At 37.2% G+C, this 19,362-nt stretch overlaps 1 protein-coding gene across 1 annotated transcript in view; it reads left to right on the top strand.

Moving 5' to 3' along the window:
• The first annotated feature begins 374 nt into the window (after window positions 1-374).
• LOC127526613 (collagen alpha-1(XXV) chain-like) overlaps window positions 375-19,362 on the top strand; it is a 105,113-nt gene continuing 86,125 nt past the window's right edge. The window contains exon 1 of the mRNA XM_051922511.1: window positions 375-1,058. Within this exon, the coding sequence (XP_051778471.1) occupies window positions 759-1,058 (300 nt within the window). The 5' untranslated portion in view covers window positions 375-758. The remainder of the gene's footprint in view (window positions 1,059-19,362) is intronic.

Genomic DNA, 19,362 nt, shown 5'->3' with positions numbered 1-19,362 from the left:
ATTCATTATTTTCTATTACGCCTTTTTAGCGTATTATTATTATTATTATTGATGAAGAAATTCCAAATTAAAAGTTTACAAAAAAGACATTGTTATAACTACGGATTTTTCATTTTACTTTCTTTTTCGTTTCCCACAAAGATTTTATAACAGGACTTGCTAACTAGCGTTATTTAAATAGTATAAAAGACCGAGTTCGAAGGGCTAAATGATACACTCACTGCTCTAACTAAACATACCCCACGCTTTGCTGATCAAACAGCGCACGTTAATATTCGAATCCCGCCCTGTCATTTTGCATAAATAAATCAAAAAGGAGGAGCCTTACGATTTTGGAGCGCCAAAGACCCTGCTCATTAAACCGCAGAGGAACAGTTGGTAGTGTGTCATATTTCAGGGAAAGCAGCAGTCACTCAGTGGAACGTACACAAATATCCCGACCACTCAGACCCGACTGCCGCAAAAAAATATTTTAAATGGGCCACACAATGCAGAAATATTATCAGATGGACTTTGTGTTTTTCTGAATTTGCCGTTCTATGACTTCATTTTGCAAGATGCCTAAATCTTCTCTAAGTTAGCCTATACTTTCCGGGCTTGGGAAATAAAAAGTTATAATAAGAACTAGCAGCTGTTTGTGGGAACTTATCATCTTATTTTGTGGCTTGCATCAGCTTTAATTACGTTTCTCTTTCAAGAAATCCTAAAGAGCATTGGAAGTCAGCAGTGGAGCCGAAAACAGTTCTGCATATCGAAAAATGGAAGATGATCAAAAGATATCACATGTGCCACAGCTCACCTTGGGAAGTACATGCAACGCTTATCTTTGTCATAAAAGAATTTCTAGAAGCTGTCGGGATATGCCTGCTGTGATTTTCAGTTGCACGTTGTCCTTCATCACTTTAGGATTTTGCATTTTAGTATGTTTGAGAACATCGGATTTGCAGTCTCGGGTTTTAAACTTTGAACGGGAAAGAGACACGCACCTCTCAGCCTGGATCTCACTGGACCAAATAGAGCCCATTATTCTTGGCAGGCTCGAGCAGCTTATGGAAGAGGTACGTGATTACAGCATTTCTTAAATTATTTTGTGTCTGGTGTTTTGTAAAAATCACGAGTAGTCTGCATAAATAAAACGCGTGTATGCGATGTGGTTATTTGCCTCTTTCGTAGCCTACGTCGTTTCTGCAGTGAGCTTTACACTTACATAACAGCACAAATGCATACATTTAAAGGACTGTAGTAAGGAATATATAAGATTTTAGAAAAACTTGTTCAAAAAATTAAATAATGTTTTATGTTTAATAAAAAAAACAAGAAATGAAAGTATATCCGTGTGTCTCCAAAGTTTAATCCACGTATTGCTATGCTTTCAGTATCAGAAGCGATCATAACGGGTTTGCATCTCTAGCACTCAGTTTGATGTTACTATACTGACAAGAGCGGTGGCGCCGAAGTGGCACATCAGATGTGTCGGTGTGGCTTTACTAGAACTTCATCAGATGGTGAGGCTTCAAACAGTCAATATAAGTTCGAGTCGCGCCAAGGTGTAGCACTCTTGAAACATGACTGTATAGTCAGACAATTACGTGTTACTTTTAATATTGTAGCATATGTCATACAGGTTCGACAGTGTTCGCCTACTAAGGAATTATTAGATTCAACACCTGATGTTGCTCTCCCGTTTTTTTTTTAAGTTTTTATTTTCGATGCAATTCATAGAATCTGGTGTATTGCGTGTCAAACATGTACTGCTGAAAAAATGTAATGCTGAAAGTAAATGATCTTTATATGTTCTTTTTGAGTAGCGCAGTACTCGTTTTAGAGCTTTAAATGCTGCCAAGCGTTTTACAGTACATCATTGAGTCGATTCGCGTACAGTAAGTGTCAGTATGTCAGCTGACACATTTGTGTGGTTATGTGCGTGGAGAACTTTCTAATGAAATATGATATACAAATTATTACAAGTCCTCTATAAATGTTCCTGAGAATGTTTTGCCAGTCTGACAGGGAATTCCAGCTTGGGATGAATCCAATGTTTTCTTTTGAATTTAGGAAAGATTTTACAATTAGCAGGGTGCTGTCATTTTGTCAGCTCACTAGTTTAGTATACAGATTTATGATGTTGCGACGATAAAAGTATCAAACAGAAAAGTTTAAATTAAAAATCAGTGCTTGAATCCCGAATCACAGAAGACGTTACTGCCTTTCTGCTCCATATGGTTTTATACTTATCTTTGAAATGGAAAACATTTTTCAGATCCCTTTTCTGAATGAGATGTTAAAAGTACAGTACACTTATGTGTCTTAGGATGTGTTTATGCTCTATTTCCTTTCACCCATTCCCTCTCTTTTTAATGGCCATTCATATGTTTGATTTGCTAAATCTTAATGCAATTAATTTAAGTCGCACCTTAGCTGAATTCTGACTGGATTTTTGTAACTTCATACAGTCCCGCATGATCATCACATTATGAATATCGTGGCATTTTTAAATGTGTTGCATGTTAAGCAGAGTGATTAAACATTTTCCTTTGATCTGATACATTCTTTAAAGCATATCAACTGTACTAGCCGACATCAGGTGGCATGTATTTGAAAGATGACAGATGTGGTGCTGTCATTGCTTTCTCCTCACTAAAATGTATCTATCTATCTATCTATCTATCTATCTATCTATCTATCTATCTATCTATCTATCTATCTATCTATCTATCTATCTATCTATCTATCTATCTATCTATCTATCTATCTATCTATCTATCTATCTATCTATCTATCTATCTATCTATCTATATGCAACATCTCCATACTATATATGTATTGGATTAAGTGTTTCTGAGAATGGTACATTATGGTTATGCATAACTGTATAAAGGAGAGTACAAGGGTCCAAAGGTAGTATTTTTCCCTCACAAAGATTGGCGATTTCTGCATTCAATGATATTCATAAAGCGTTTCCCCGATTTTCATTGTGCAAGTGTGAGCTTTCCCTGTGATCTCAGATTTCGACCCCACGGCCCCTCATGCTTGCGGGTCTCTAAAGTGGCTATACTGTATGTAACCAGGAGTGTGCTCTTTCTCCATCCAGGGCTGTTCTCTGCTTTGTACCCTTTGCTCTGGCTTCCTGCTACTCAGAACAGGAAAAACAGTTTCTAGAAAATGAATAGATTTTAAAAGAGCCTTCAGTGGCAAGTGAACAGGAATACAGTCATATTTTAAAGTTTTGTTTCCTTTAATTGTATTTGAATTGTAATGGAGAAGCCATACTTGTATCGCACAAGTTACAAAATTAAGTAAGTGCTGGCCTAAAAAGATTTTAAGAAACATTCCAACTTTTACAGCCTGTAAATCGTGCTGCTATATATTTCAAAGCATCGCTTTAGACAGGATGCACCATGAAAAAAAGCTTTTGTAGTAGGTCTGTGGGAGATATTAGACTGAGCTCAGATGATACTAGATGAAATTTTTGACATTGCCTAGGCTAAAATTACACTTGTAGAAGATGAATGGGGCATCATCTGAATGTTTGGAAGGTTATTTCAGTATGTACTGTTATTTCTGAGTGCAAGTAAATATTTAGCCTAAAGATGTACTTGTACAGTATGTCTGTGGAGACAGCACTGATGCTGTCATCCTTCCCCATGCCATATAGTCTACTTTGGTTTAACGCCACTCCTCCCTGGTGGGGTTTGTATCCCATAGTTTGAACTGGACTCCAAGTAATTACCTTCATTTATGTGGGTAAACCACTTTACTTGCTAATTACAAGATCTGTTCAATGATAAATCTGTATTTTATGTGCCAAACCAATACGCTCAATGTAAGTTACAGAATTGTGTGTATATATGTAATCTTACAAAAGAACGTTTGATATTCTTCATTAGAGCAAGCTCATCTAATACTTTGGGTATTGCTTAGGAAACTCTCAAACTCCATTTCATGCTGTCTCTCTTCTACTGCTGCCCCAGTTTTCCACTATAAGGCACTACAGGTAATTTCTATTCTCCCTCTGAGACTTTGCTCTACAAACTTACTTACTGTGGCTTATATATAATGGTAATATGTGTTTAGATCATATTTCATTGTTGCAACAAATTTCTACTTTTGAGAAAAATTACCTTAATAAATTGACTCATGTGAGGAGAAAATACAGAGACACTTAGCCATTGTCTAACTTAAGAGCTATTCCTGCAGCTGAGATTGTGTGCCATCCAATGTTTAATATTCTTACAGATACTGTAAGAAGAGATGAATCATGTAAAATTATATAAAAATTAGCAGATACCTGGTCAGAGTAAACTGTATTAACTCTGTAAGGGAAATTCAGTTGCTCATATGCATTATCATTAAAAACAGAAAAATATCAAAGTAAATTAAATAATGCAAAGTAAAAATGTTCACTTTTATACTTACTCTAAGTGGAAGGAATCCCTTCCAGTTCTTGCTGAGCCTTCCCTTTACCATTTCCAAGAAATAATTATGGAAAAGTCTGCGTATTTCATGAAAAAAACAGGTGTGTCAGTGACCAAACTAAAAGAAGTGGGAATTTAGGGCATGGTGTGTAGATGGGTTCAAGGAAACCAATCAGAATTAGACAATGTTAAAAGTGGAATGGCAGCTATTCTAGAATCTATTGAATCATTACAGTAGGACTTGGACAAAGTACATTCTTGGGCAGATTTGAGGTAGATAAAATTTAATGAAAGTAAATATAAAGTATTACACGTAGGAGGTAAAGGTGATAGATTTAAATACACAATGGGGCCTAGGAACAACAGTAACAGTAACAGTTACAACTAGTAACAACTAAGTAACAACTAGTAAGAACAGTACGCTGCTATGCTAACAACAAGCCATGGATTACAAGTGACATCAAGGTCCTTTTGAACGAGAAGAAAAGGGCTTTTAAAGGCGGTGATCAGCATGAGCTGAAGCGCGTGCAGAAGGAACTCCGAGTCCAGCTCGTAGTGGACTTATCATAATCTCTATCAAGACGGCACGCAGAAGCCATTAAGAAAACTAACAAAATGTTATTTTATATAACCTGATGTATGGAGTATGTGTGAAGTATTAAACGCGCAGTTTTGGTCTCCAGGCTACAAAAAAGATATAACAGTGCTGGAATAAAATCACAGGAAAATACTTGGGCTGATTCCAGGACTGCAAGGCATGAGTTACGAGGAAAGACTGAAAGAGTTGAACCTTTTCAGTTTACGTAAATGGCGATTTAGAGGTGACGTGATTGAACTGTTCAAAATTATGAATTATGGGATCTCGTTGTGAAGAAAAACGTAACACTTGTGAACAATCTATCCTTACTGACTCTCAAGCTGTGTTCCTGTGTTCCGGTTGAAGAATTCATTTTAAATTAACAGTCTGGGTCCACTGTTCTAATTTCCTTCATAATTTCTAACTGCTCAATCACGTCACGTATTCAACTCTGTTTGCTTTGGCTGACAAGGTTCCACTCCTTTAATCTTTCATCAGCCTAGTCACTCTCCTCAAGACTTTTTCTAGCACTACTATGTCTTTTTTGTAATATGGCGAATTTAGCAAATCTACTACACTTCAGTTGAGGCCTCACAGGTCTGCCCAAGCTTCTATTCTGTCCAAGTCCTCTTCAATGATTTAGCTAATTCTATATTATTTACAATTGCACCTAATTTGGTATCATCTGTAACCTTGAGCAGGTTGTTATATATAGTCCTATCCAGATCATTTATATATATTAAAAAGAGCTGCCCCACAACTGACCTCTGAGGGACACCAGTTTTAGTATCATCTAATTCTTTGGTTTCCTTACACCATGACCCTTTGCTTCCTGTGTCCTTCTGCAGTAATCCATCTGATTTTAAATTATCTGCCATTCCACCTAGTTTGGTCAAGAGAAACTGTGAGTGAGGGAATGCTTTTGTGAGGTAGCTGGAAGTCAGAGAGTGAGTATACTACCTTTAAGCAACAGATAAAGGAGAGGCTTTAAACACATTATTTCCTTGTTCTTTCGTTTGTATTTCACAACTTCTCTTTATTTATCTCTCTTTTTGTGTGGAAAACAATACATGCATGTAATTTGTAAAATCTATGCTCCTTGCCATGAATCGGAGCATGAAAAAATACTTGATGCCCTCGATGGTGCCATTAAACCCTATTTTCATCTTAAATAAAATAATGAATGTCTGTCCAGAAGTAGGACTGTGTGGTAGATGGTTAACTGGCACAAGTGTAAAATCTGAGTTTCATTATTCTTTTCCTTTAGATGGAAAGTTTTTAAGAATCGGTCAGAGCTCCCTGCATTGGTAAAATGTAACCAAACAACAGTGATTAAAATGTTAAATATCAAAAATGAGCATAGAAATAAAGAATTTGAACGTAACAAATACTTTGACTCAAAACAACCCATAGGTGTCACTGACTTATTGGAACCAATGAAGTTGTGATTTCACTCCACAAACTTTTCAAAGCTATTGAAAGCAGCTTCTTTGGAAAACGTTCTTCTGAGTGACGATTGGAACTTTCTACCCATAGCTTCAGTTAAGGTGTTTTGGGCAGAACTGCTCCGGGGAAAAAAGATGCTGCCCCTATAGAGAACATCAGTATGAAAAATAAAAGACTTGGGTTTAAAAACTGATTTTTTTAAAGCATACATAATTCATGCAGTTTGTACTCAATTTAATTTTAATCTATGTGACTAAGAAGAGTCAAAAAATCTGACTGTTTTTGCCAACATTGCTTCAAAATGGTAGTCGTTTAATTCTCAAATACAAACACTTTGCAGACACTCTTAATACACAAGCACTCTAATGCTTTTGCTCAGTTGATGCACACCACTGCTTCATTATTGGTCTCTGGGGCATGATATTTATAAGCATGTAAAATTTGTATCCTTTATTTATTTCATATGTTATCTATAGGATACATTACTTGTGATGAAAATTTGTTTACATTTCTAATGTTCCTTTAAAGAAAAAAATAACACCTTTTTAAAATGGCGCATTTAAGCCATTTGTTTAAATGAAACAATCAACTGCAGCACTACATTATACATCTACCGGCCTAGAAAAGGCTGATGTAACTGTTTACCAACAGTCTTTTTATTTTTGTTAATTAGTCCAATAAGGTAAATGGTATATCAGTACACCCTTAGCTAGAAGGTGTATTCAGTTTACACTTTTCATGGTTAAATGAGTCGTTTCTATGCCATGTGGTAAATTGGTATATGGGATGAGCGTCATCAGTATTCTTCATCCAAAACTGCAGTGTCAATAATATCACATTGTGGATGGGACTTGCAAATCAAGTGTTTTTTCAAACAAATCTGACTTGCTTCTTCTTTCATCATTATTACTTTAATTTTAAATCATCCTTATTTCAACCTGCTTAATACTGATTAGGATTACTACGACTAGAGACTATCCTAGACCAGCAGGTCCATCACAGCACAAATTTATGTACTAAATAAATGATTACACACATCTTTGCAATGTACTGTAAAACCTGATATACCCAGAGGAAAAGCCCAGACAAACACTTATAAATAGTTCAATCTCCATACAGACAGTAATCAGTCTGAGAGTTGAACCCAAAATTCTGGAGATGTTAGGCAGCGACAGTAACCGCTACAACATTATGCTTTAATTTCCTCTTTTTGATTTCCTACCATAAATGGAGGGAGTCCTCCCAATCAGACAACTCTTGTCAAAATCCCAACATGAGTCCCTGCAGGAGTAAATGGGTTTTTAATAGCCCGGGTTATGTCTTATTTTGATGTCCTTTTGTGGATCCAGCTGAATTTGCAACCCTTCTCCAGTTATTAACCACACTAATAAATGTCTGCTTCAAAAGAGCCTATAATGTGTCTATATTTAGACTAGCCCACAAGTAATACTTCTGAGCCAGTAAACAGTTCTAAACTCTGGGAAGTTTGGATATTTGGTAACCCATTTGCTATATTAAAAGGTTCTCTAATACATGCTTCTCTGTGGTCTTTGTGTTTTAAGCTACCAACATATGTATCGCATACTCTCTAATAAAAAACAGAACCACTTGTTTTAATGTCTTTCGTACAGTTCTTTGCCTCTTGGACTCTTCCTTAAAATGTTCACAAGAAAGATTTTTTGGGACGAAGTTCATAAGACTGGCAATATTTTGTTTACATCTGCCTTTTATCATTTTAACTTGTTTTATGGTTAATCATGTTTCATAATTTAGTCCACTGTAAAGTGAAATTATCATTGAAAATGAATTCTTTCTGTTCATCTTTTTTCCATCCATTTTCTAAGCACTTGTCCAGTTAAGGCATTCCATGATTTCAGGTAGCAGTCCAGTATTTGTTTGATGTTGTTTTTTATTTTAGCAATTTAATATTTTTTAAACAAGATTTGAGACTCTTGAAGTTAGAGTATTTTATATGTGTTATTTGGCAGCTGAACCACACATTAAAGGAAACACAAATCATGGCTCAGGTCTGAAACTGTAGATTTGCTCTCCACATTCTGGATTTTATAGTTAAAACGTTAACTTCAACATTTGAAATTTTCAACATTTTAGGTTAACATAAGAAATTATTTATGCATTCTGTGCTAAAGTATGGACTAGTGTCAAAGATAACTCTTAACTCTTATTCCTATTTAAAAAGGCGGACCACTTTACAGCTTTTCAGTGCATTTTGCCCTCATTGGTCCACCTGAGTGCATTACAATCCATCGTCTCTGTTTTGTCCCATTCAGAAGGTAGGCACATAATAATGAAAGTTTTTATATTTTTACATTAAAGACATACCATTGACTCAAAATGACAAAAGCAGCAAGTGGAACTAGCACATATGTAAACAGTCATGACAGGCTGCATCACTAGCCTAACAAAAATAATTATTTATGATGGCAATATGGACCAACCTGCAAAGGTTTGCTTTGCTCACATGCCTTTATATAGAAAAATGTGAGTGCTCACTTAAATTACTCCAGTCCTGATTGAGCAAACAAGATACCACCCATGCTACAAACAAAAAACAAAATAATAAACAATGGAGTAACAAAACATAAGGCGGCTTGACCAAAAGAAATAATCAGAAAGGAAAAAATGCAAAATGTCACATAGATAATTGCCTGGCATTTAAGTGTGATCGGAAATTCTGACAACCACTCTACATCCTTTATATAATAAACATGATTTTTGTGACACTTGGATACATGTGCCGCACAAATGACATGCAAATGCATGGTAGTGCCCAAGCAAAATGACTGACTACACGTTAGCTTTGCTTTTACAATTGAAAGTGTTAATGATCTTCAATATTTCACTGCTGCTGTTCACATGAAATGTCCATTTGCCTTATTCTGCTGGGGCACAGATTTCTGCTGGATGTTACTTATTGTACATCTATCCAGTAGTCATTTCTGAACTAACCAGTTTAGAAGTACCTTTAGCATTTGTTGAGATATAAGCAATTTAATTCTGGGGCACTGAGTAACTGTAGGCACCAAATATATTTTCAGCCATGTACTAAATAAGAATTTTAAGTAATTTCTTCAGAAAGTAATTTAAGTAAGTAATTTCTTCATGCCATCTGGACAGATTTTTTAGATCACCCTAACAGCAGATAATAAATTCTGGCAATGGCAAAAAACAGTTCATAACAACAGAAAACTGACATGCATGATAATAAAAGGTAGTAAGATTAGATTAATAAGCATCTGATGCATCTAGCATAGACTCCAGGTTCCTGCCAGCCTAAAATTTAATGAGCAGGTCAACAGGTTTTATGCATCCCATACCAAATGGCATATAACATAGATATTTGCATTGCATGGTGCACTGCAAGTTAGTTAGGTTGACTCGAACTTTATATCGCTTTATGGTAAAATGCGTTCAGTAATGGGTATCACCACTATGCAACAGTGCCAAATAGTAGATTCAGCATTTTACTGCACTTATGTGCCATCTGCCATTTTTAAGACCCTTCAAATTACTCTGTAAGTTAGACAAAAGAGCCACATGCAAAATGCATATGCAAATTCAACAATAAACTAAATACATGGCATGGCTCACTGGCAGGGAAGAATTGCAGACAAAAACTTAAAAGTTAAAGATAAGAGGATGTGATAAAGATGAGACAAAGACATCATAAAGGTTTGGGGCAGCCACCCGCATATTGTTCCATGGCTGCAAAATAGGTTTGAAGTTAAATAGAGATGTTCACTGGTCTGAGTCCAAGACAGAAATGGAGGCAAGATGGCAGCTTTAAAGTCCAGTACAGGAATCGGAAGTGATGTTATCGGAATCAGAAGTGATGTCATAATTGGGGGCGGAACCGGAAGTGATGTCATCGGGCTAGGAAGTAACATCATCGTTGGGGTGTGGAACCGGAAGTGATGTCATCAGGACCGGAAGTGACACCATCAGAGGTGCCAGAACCTGGTGGGATTTCCTGAGAATGCTCTGCAAGGAACTGAAAGAGACAGTCAGCCCCCTGGTCTGTTGAGGAATTACAATAATTCAGGCCCTTTAGCTGCCTCCTACTCGCACGTGTATGACAAGGGTAAAAATGGAAGTTTGGGAACCGTGAGAAAGGTGAGATCCACACATTATATAATTATAATGATTGCATAGTCAACCCAGCGAGGAATATTTTTTGTTGGGGATTACTGGTATTATGATAAATAAAAACATTTTGTTTTTACAATATTGTTTCCATTTCTTGTCATTCTACTGCATGGCATCAAGACATATGCACATGACTATTATGCACTACCAAGGCTTGATTGTTTGTTTTTACAGGTTTTTACATATGTTTAACTACAGGTTGCTCTCCTGTCTCAGCTTTATATATTAAAATAAATAAATATTAGATATTTTTAAGAGCTTATAGTCCAACTGCTTGTTTTGTTTCCTTATTAATCCAAAGAAATTATGTTAGGGTAGTAGCAAGTCCCCATTTACCTCGAATGCATGAGTGAGTGAGTTTAGACAGACATGTGGAGTTGAAGATGTAACTTTGTGTATGTTCAAGAGTAATTTACTGACTTAGGGAAACAGGCTTGCTGTATGGATTACCACTAAATGTATTAGGTATGGCAATATTACACTCAACATAAAGTTCATCACAACTCCAACTTCATCACTGAATTTGATGAAAACAGCACACTCTTAGACACGATCATCAACAATGATGAGACAACTGACAGAGATGAGGTCTACATGCTGACTCTGTGGTGTCAGGACAACAGTCTCCCTGTTATTGTCAGAAAAACCAAGCAGCTGGTCATGGACTTCAGTAAACAGTAGGCAGGCCACACTGCCATCTGCATTGGAGAGGATGCTGTTGAAAGAGTAAACAGGTTTACATTTGTTGGAGTGACTATCACTGATGAATTGAAGTGGGTATAACACATGTCGTCTCTTGTCAAAAAGACTCACCAGCACTTCTGCTTCCTCAGACATCTTAGCACAACTTGCATTACTCCCTCTGTTCTCACAAACTTCCACAGGTGCACAGTACAGTCCATCCTCACTGGCTGCATCATATCCTGGTGTGTGTGATGAAGGTGGAACACAACATTGTCAATATTGCACTCTCTTCTCTTCAGGCTATGTACTGAACAACACTTGCTGCCTTAGAAAGGCTAAATGTGTAATTAAAGACCTCAGCCGCACTGCCAGGCCGCTTTTCTCACTCCTCCCTTCTAGCACATTGTACATAGTGTATATTTATATATATATATATATATATAATATATATATATATATATATATATATATATATATATATATATATATATATATATATATATATATAATTGTAATTTATATACTGCAAATTGTTTGCTATATAATTTACTTTATTTTTATTTTATTTTTTTTAATTTATTTTGTCAACTGTTCTGAAGGGACGTACAAGTAAGAATTTCATTGTCCTATGTACCCATGACAATAAACTTAACTTTGGGTGGGTCCAGAATTTGACCACAAGAAGGTACAGTAATCCCTCCTCCATCGCGGGGGTTGCGTTCCAGAGCCACCCGCGAAATAAGAAAATCTGCAAAGTAGAAACCATATGTTTATATGGTTATTTTTATATTGTCATGCTTGGGTCACAGATTTGCGCAGAAACACAGGAGGTTGTAGAGAGACAGGAACGTTATTCAAACACTGCAAACAAACATTTGTCTCTTTTTCAAAAGTTTAAACTGTGCTCCATGACAAGACAGAGATGACAGTTCAGTCTCACAATTAAAAGAATGCAAACATATCTTCCTCTTCAAAGGAGCAAACAAATCAATAGGGCTGTTTGGCTTTTAAGTATGCAAAGCACCGCGGCACAAAGCTGTTGAAGGCGGCAGCTCACACCCCCTCCGTCAGGAGCAGAGAGAGAGAGAGAGAGAGACAGATAAAAAAATCAATACGTGCCCTTCGTGCTTTTAAGTATGCGAAGCACCGTTCAGCATGTCGTTTCAGGAAGCAGCTGCACAAAAGATAGCAACGTGAAGATAATCTTTCAGCATTTTTAGACGAGCGTCCGTATCGTCTAGGTGTGCGAACAGCCCCCCTGCTCAATCCCCCTACGTCAGGATCAGAGAAAGTCAGCGCAAGAGACAGAGAAAAGTAAGCTGGGTAGCTTCTCAGCCATCTGCCAATAGCGTCCCTTGTATGAAATCAACGGGGCAAACCAACTGAGGAAGCATGTACCAGAAATTAAAAGACCCATTGTCCTCAGAAACCCGCGAAGCAGCGGAAAATCCGCGATGTATATTTAAATATGCTTACATATAAAATCCGCGATGGAGTGAAGCCGCGAAAGGCGAAGCGCGATATAGCGAGGGATTACTGTATTACTATGAGAGTGCAGTGCTAATTTCTTTGCTGCCATGCTGCCATGTAATAAATGTTCAAATTCAATGCATTTGTTAAGCAAATTTCACAAGTGTTTGATCATAGTTTGTATAAAGTAGTCAAAATTCAATATTCAGTTTAAAATATTCCAAATCCATTTGTTCCAATACAGGGTCAGAAGGCTACTTACACACCCATACTCAATACCCTGTCAGTTCAGAGTCAATCTACCCAATATATATATATATAGTATATATATATGTGTATATATATATATATATATATATATATATATATATATATATATATATATATATATATATATATATATATATATATACTGTACACACACACACACACACACATATATATATACTGTATATATATATATATATATATATATATATATATACAGTGCATCTGGAAAGTATTCACAGCGCATCACTTTTCCACATTTTGTTATGTTACAGCCTTATTCCAAAATGGATTAAATTCATTTCTTCAGAATTCTACACACAACACCCCATAATGACAACGTGAAAAAAGTTTACTTGACATTTTTGCAAATTTATTAAAAATAAAAAAATTGAGAAAGCACATGTACATAAGTATTCACAGCCTTTGCTATGAAGCTCGAAATTGAGCTCAGGTGCATCCTGTTTCCCCTGATCATCCTTGAGATGTTTCTGCAGCTTAATTGGAGTCCACCTGTGGTAAATTCAGTTGATTGGACATGATTTGGAAAGGCACACTGTAACAGGTGTCTGGTCACACTTACAGGTAATCTAACTTTGTCACCATTAAAATATCTGAGTTCCCCACCTTGCACCCTCCACAATGCTGGAAAAAATACTGCTCAATTCCGAGGAAACAAACACTATTTCCGCAATATATAAAATCTTATTAGAGTCCCTACCTTTCAAAGATCCAAGAGGACATTGGGAAGAAGATCTCTTAATCAATATATCAGAAAAGGAGTGGAAGGTAGCAAAGCAGAGAATTCACTCGAGTTCTATATGCGCAAAGCATAGAATTATTCAACTAAAAATTATATATCGAGCTCATCTGTCTCGCTTAAAACTGTCCAAAATGTTTCCAGGCCAGGATCCAACCTGCGAGCGCTGCAACCAAGCTCCTGCCTCACTGGGTCACATGTTCTGGGCCTGCACCAAACTAACATCATTTTGGACAAAAATTTTTAAGTGCCTCTCAGACAGCCTTAGTATCACAATCCCTCCTAACCCACTAACAGCTGTGTTTGGTGTCCTTCCAGATGGACTTGAATTGGAGAAGGACAAACAAATGGTGATTGCATTCACTACACTCTTGGCACGCAGACTTATTTTGTTAAATTGGAAGAATCCTAATTCTCCTCTTATAAGTCAGTGGGAAACTGATGTTTTATATTATTTGAAATTGGAAAAAATCAAATTTTCAGTTAGAGGATCTGTACAAAATTTTTTCAAAACTTGGCAGGATTTAATCAATATTATTTTAGAATAAGAGAATTAACTATTATTGTATTTAACTCCCTTCTCCATCTCTTATTTATATAGATATTTACTTCTCCCCTTCTTTTGTCTAATGTTGCCTTATTAAAAAGCTTAAAGAAATTTTCCTTTAGCTAAGCTCTCCTTCTCAGGGATGGGGTTTGATTTGTTTTCAAATTTGTTGGGTTATAAATGGATCTGTTTGTATGGAATGATTACAATGAAAATTAATAAAATAAAAATATAAAAAAAAAAAATATCTGAGTTCCCAGTTTTATTAAGAGACTGGGAACTCCTGAAATTTACCAAATATAGCACACAGGTTTCTTTAAATTGGGCGGTGAGTAAACACACAATGAAAGACACAACAGTAATTTCAGAAAAAAGCAACAGTAAATTCTATTACACAAGACAATATAAGGTACATTAAAAAGATAAACGAACCTAACAAAACCTAAACATATCAGGAATTAATTTCCTGTTTTTTTAAGAGGAAAATACACAGTCCACACTCTAAAAGTCCGTTAAAAACAAGAATTGGAGGATACAACCTTTAGTGGTGCAGAGTCCAGTTGGTGCACAGTATTACCCCAACACTTAATTGTTCAACTGTCCACGGATGCACTCTATTCCCCTACAGAAGTTGTGTCAAATTGTTGAATCCCTGTCAGCGTCTCTTCATTGTTCCTTTTTCTTCCACTCTGGGCTCCTTGTGTTGCTGGGACCTAGGCACGCCTCATTTTTCATCTGTCAGCTTTGCTTGGTCCTTTCATGCGGATTCCCACTCTCGCTGAACCCACATCCGGCGTCTCTTTGTGGAGCTGTCTCTTCCTCCCTGGAAGTGTTGCCGTCCTTGTGCCTCATGTCGTGCCAGCCAGGTACCCTTGTCTGCCTGCAAGACCCTGTGCTCTGTCCGAGTGTCTTGGCAGCGTTTTCTGTGGACTGTCCTCTCGCCTTCTGCTGCCCAGGAGTTTTAATCTACTTCAGTCCCTGCTGTTGTCAGTCCTGGACCATCAGTTTAATCAATGGCACATTTAAATTTCCTGGGTTTAACAATTAATGAAAACACAAGTTAACAAAGTGTATTGTTACCAACTATTAATGAGTACAGATCTGCTGATTCGAAACCAATATTTGTCAAACATGTTAATTTTAGGTAAATACAGACATCCTCCAAGGCCAGACTTCAAAGCGGTGACTGCTTTGCAAGACAGCAAATGCCTACACAAACAACCCTGACACAATCAGTAACTGGATTATCCAGGCTCCTCCAAGGAAGCAGCAATTCTTTTATCACACGTGGTATTGTTTGTATACTCAACCAGCCAGACTTCAAAGCGGTGACTCCTTTGCAAGACAGCAAATACCTACACAGACAACCCTGACACAATCAGTAACTGGATTATCCAGGAAATCGAAAAACAAGGTCCCCTTCTGACAACACACCTGTCTATATAAGGTCCCACAGTTGACAGTTCATGTCAGAGCACAAACCAAGCATGAAGTCAAAGGAATTGTCTGTAGACCTCTGAGACAGGATTGTCTCTAGGCACAAATCTGGGGAAGGTTACAGAAAAATTTCTGCTGCTTTGAAGGTCCCAATGAGCACAGTGGCCTCCATCATCCATAAGTGGAAGAAGTTCGAAACCACCAGGTCTCTTCCTAGAGCTGGCCGGCCATCTAAACTGAGCAATCGGGGGAGAAGGGCCTTAGTCAGGGAGGTGACCAAGAACCCGATGGTCAATCTGTCAGAGCTGCAGAGGTCTTCTGTGGAGAGAGGAGAACCTTCCAGAAGGACAACTATTTCTGCAGCAATCCACCAATCAGGCCTGTATGGTAGAGTGGCCAGACGGAAGCCACTCCTTAGTAAAAGGCACATGGCAGCCCGCCTGGAGTTTGCCAAGAGGCACCTGAAGGACTCTCAGACCATGAGAAAGAAAATTCTCTGGTCTGATGAGACAAAGATTGAACCCTTTGGTGTGAATGCCAGGCGTCATGTTTGGAGGAAACCAGGCACCGCTCATCACCAGGCCAATACCATCCCTACAGTGAAGCATGGTGGTGGCAGCATCATGCTGTGGGGATGTTTTTCAGCGGCAGGGACTGGGGGACTAATCAGGATAAAGGGAAAGATGACTGCAGCAATGTACAGAGACTCCTGGATGAAAACCTGCTCCAGAACGCTCTTGACCTCAGACTGGGGCAACGGTTCATCTTTTAGCAGGACAACGACCCTAAGCACACAGGCAAGATATCAAAGGAGTGGCTTCAGGACAACTCTGTGAATGTCCTTGAGTGGCCCAGCCAGAGCCCAGACTTGAATCCGATTGAACATCTCTGGAGAGATCTTAAAATGGCTGTGCACCGACGCTTCCCATCCAACCTGATGGAGCTTGAGAGGTGCTGCAAAGAGGAATGGGCGAAACTGGTCAAGGATAGGTGTGCCAAGCTTGTGGCATCATATTCAAAAAGACTTGAGGCTGTAATTGCTGCCAAAGGTGCATCGACAAAGTATTGAGCAAAGGCTGTGAATACTTATGTACATGTGATTTCTCAGTTTTTTTATTTTTAATAAATTTGCAAAAACCTCAAGTAAACTTTTTTCACGTTGTCATTATGGGCTGTTGTGTGTAGAGTTCTGAGGAAAAAAATTAATTTAATTCATTTTGGAATAAGGCTGTAACATAACAAAATGTGGAAAAAGTGATGCGCTGTGAATACTTTCCGGATGCATTGTATGTATATATATATAAATATGTATATATATATATATATATATATATATATATATATATATATATATGTGTGTGTGTGTGTGTGTGTGTACAGTATATATATATATATATATATATATATATATATATATATATATATATATATATATACACGTATATATATACTGTATATATATATATATATATATATACAGTATATATATATTGTGACAGATAGAGGTCTCCGTGACCCCTTGAACCCTCAGACTAGACGTCAGACACCAGGTAAAAGTCCAAATAATGGTTTATTAATAATAATAATAATAATAATTGTGCACAAAGCACCCTCCTCTCCACAATACTCAATAATAATAATAATAAACAATAATCCTCCACACTCCCAGACGCGTTGCCACCCTTCCACCCAGCTCAGCTCAACGTCTGGGTTTTCCCATCGTCCTTTTATACACCCTGACCCAGAGGTGTTCCTGTCCAATCCGTCCACAGTTCCTTATCCCTTCCGGGTCAGGGTAAACAGTCCTTTTCTTCAACCCGGGAGCACATCGTATCTTCCTGTCACGTGACCATGACGTACTCCCGGGTTATAGGGCACATAAGAGCCTCCGAGTCCTCCTACAGCGACTCCTGGTGGCCCCCAAGGTATCCAGCAGGGCTGAGTGTAAAAACTACATAGTCCATGAGGCCCTGCTGGAACTCGGGGGACGTTCACGCTGTTGGGAGCGCTCCTCCTGGCGGCCTGGGGGTGAGAACCGGAATCGAAAGCCAGCAATCCACCACAATATATATATATATATATATATGTATATATATATATATATATATATATATATATATATATATATATATATATATATATATATATATATATTTAGGATGTGGAAAAAAAATAGAAATATCTGGAGTAAACCCTCTTGAGAACAGTGAGAACATGGGGACTCTCCAAAAATAGTGCCGGAGCCTCACTGATGCACATTAGCAGTAAATTCTGTTCTGCCCTGTTGTTGCTTTAACTTGTTAGCCTGAATTTTGCATAAATATATTACTTATCTACAGGAACTCTAAACATATTGAGTAAAAACCTTAATATTGTCATTGCTTAATATGTAGGCACGTTGATTGCCTAAATAGTTCAAACATTTTTCCGACCTAGGTTTTTTTTTTCTTACTCCATCCTTCATTTTCAGTTGCCTTAAAATATTATTCAAGTAAAAACAAGGTTTTCATGGTATCTCATGATACAAATTACTTGACTCACCATGTAAGAATTCTAATTGATCAACCCTAACTCTAACCCAACCCTAACCCTAACCCTATGTTATGCCTGATCATGCCTGAATAGGATAAGGCTCTCAGTGACTATTAATTACAACTGAATGGCTCATAAAATGAATGGATGGACAGATGGAAGGGTGGACTAAGTCTCCACGTAGCTTTCTGTTTAGGACCAGAGAGGTTCATTTGCCATATTGCAACGTAGCGAGAAACACTTTTCAGTTTAAGAATACTCTTCTTGTTTAACAGGATTGTCTTGTTTTGAGAAATAATTGGCAAATGACAGCTCAGTCTGTTGTTACCATTGTACAATATATTGTATCTCAGAGGAAAAGACAAAAAAGGGTTAGAGCTTATGCCAGTAAGCAAATGTGACATTTACTTTTTGTAAACCAGTGAAGACGGTCCACAGGACCAAGCAGCAGAAGTTTAGATATCTTGTTCATTGTACCTGTTATCATTTTACGACATCAAAACTCCCATTCAGCTCAAATTTTAACTTTCTGGGAGAATTCAAACCCCTCAGTTTCAACTTTTTTACTTCACTGTTTACAATTCTTGATTAATTACTCTCAGGGTAATTATAACAAATAATTTAAAAAAATGAATTAAAGTGAAGCAGAAACTGAGAAAATAAAATGGCTTCTGTACACTAAAAATCATAGCAGTAAGAGACTACTATCTGTATCTCAAAGATGAGCAAAAGTTATAGTATTATTAATTCCAAGGTGGTATCCTTGAGCCATCTGATTAAACAAGGAGTTCAGTTAACAATAATGTTGCCATGAAATTGAAAAATTGATGTGATGCACAGTGTAGTAGACAAGCTATATTGAAATATAAAATGTATTTAAGTTGGACACAGTTTCTGAGAGCACAGAAATATATTGAATTTTCTTTTAGCAGCAGCAAAATATTTAAAAATGCACAGTGGAATAACTGACTGATATTTTTGTCAATTGTTCTAAAGGGACGTGCAAGGTGCACACATATAGACCCACTCCCTCATTAGATGAATTCACATCCTAAAGAAA

The sequence above is a fragment of the Erpetoichthys calabaricus genome, chromosome 2 (genome assembly GCF_900747795.2).
Source record: "Erpetoichthys calabaricus chromosome 2, fErpCal1.3, whole genome shotgun sequence".
NCBI lineage: Eukaryota > Metazoa > Chordata > Cladistia > Polypteriformes > Polypteridae > Erpetoichthys > Erpetoichthys calabaricus.
Note: the sequence above shows the minus strand (reverse complement) of the source record. Positions and strands in the feature narration are given on the sequence as shown.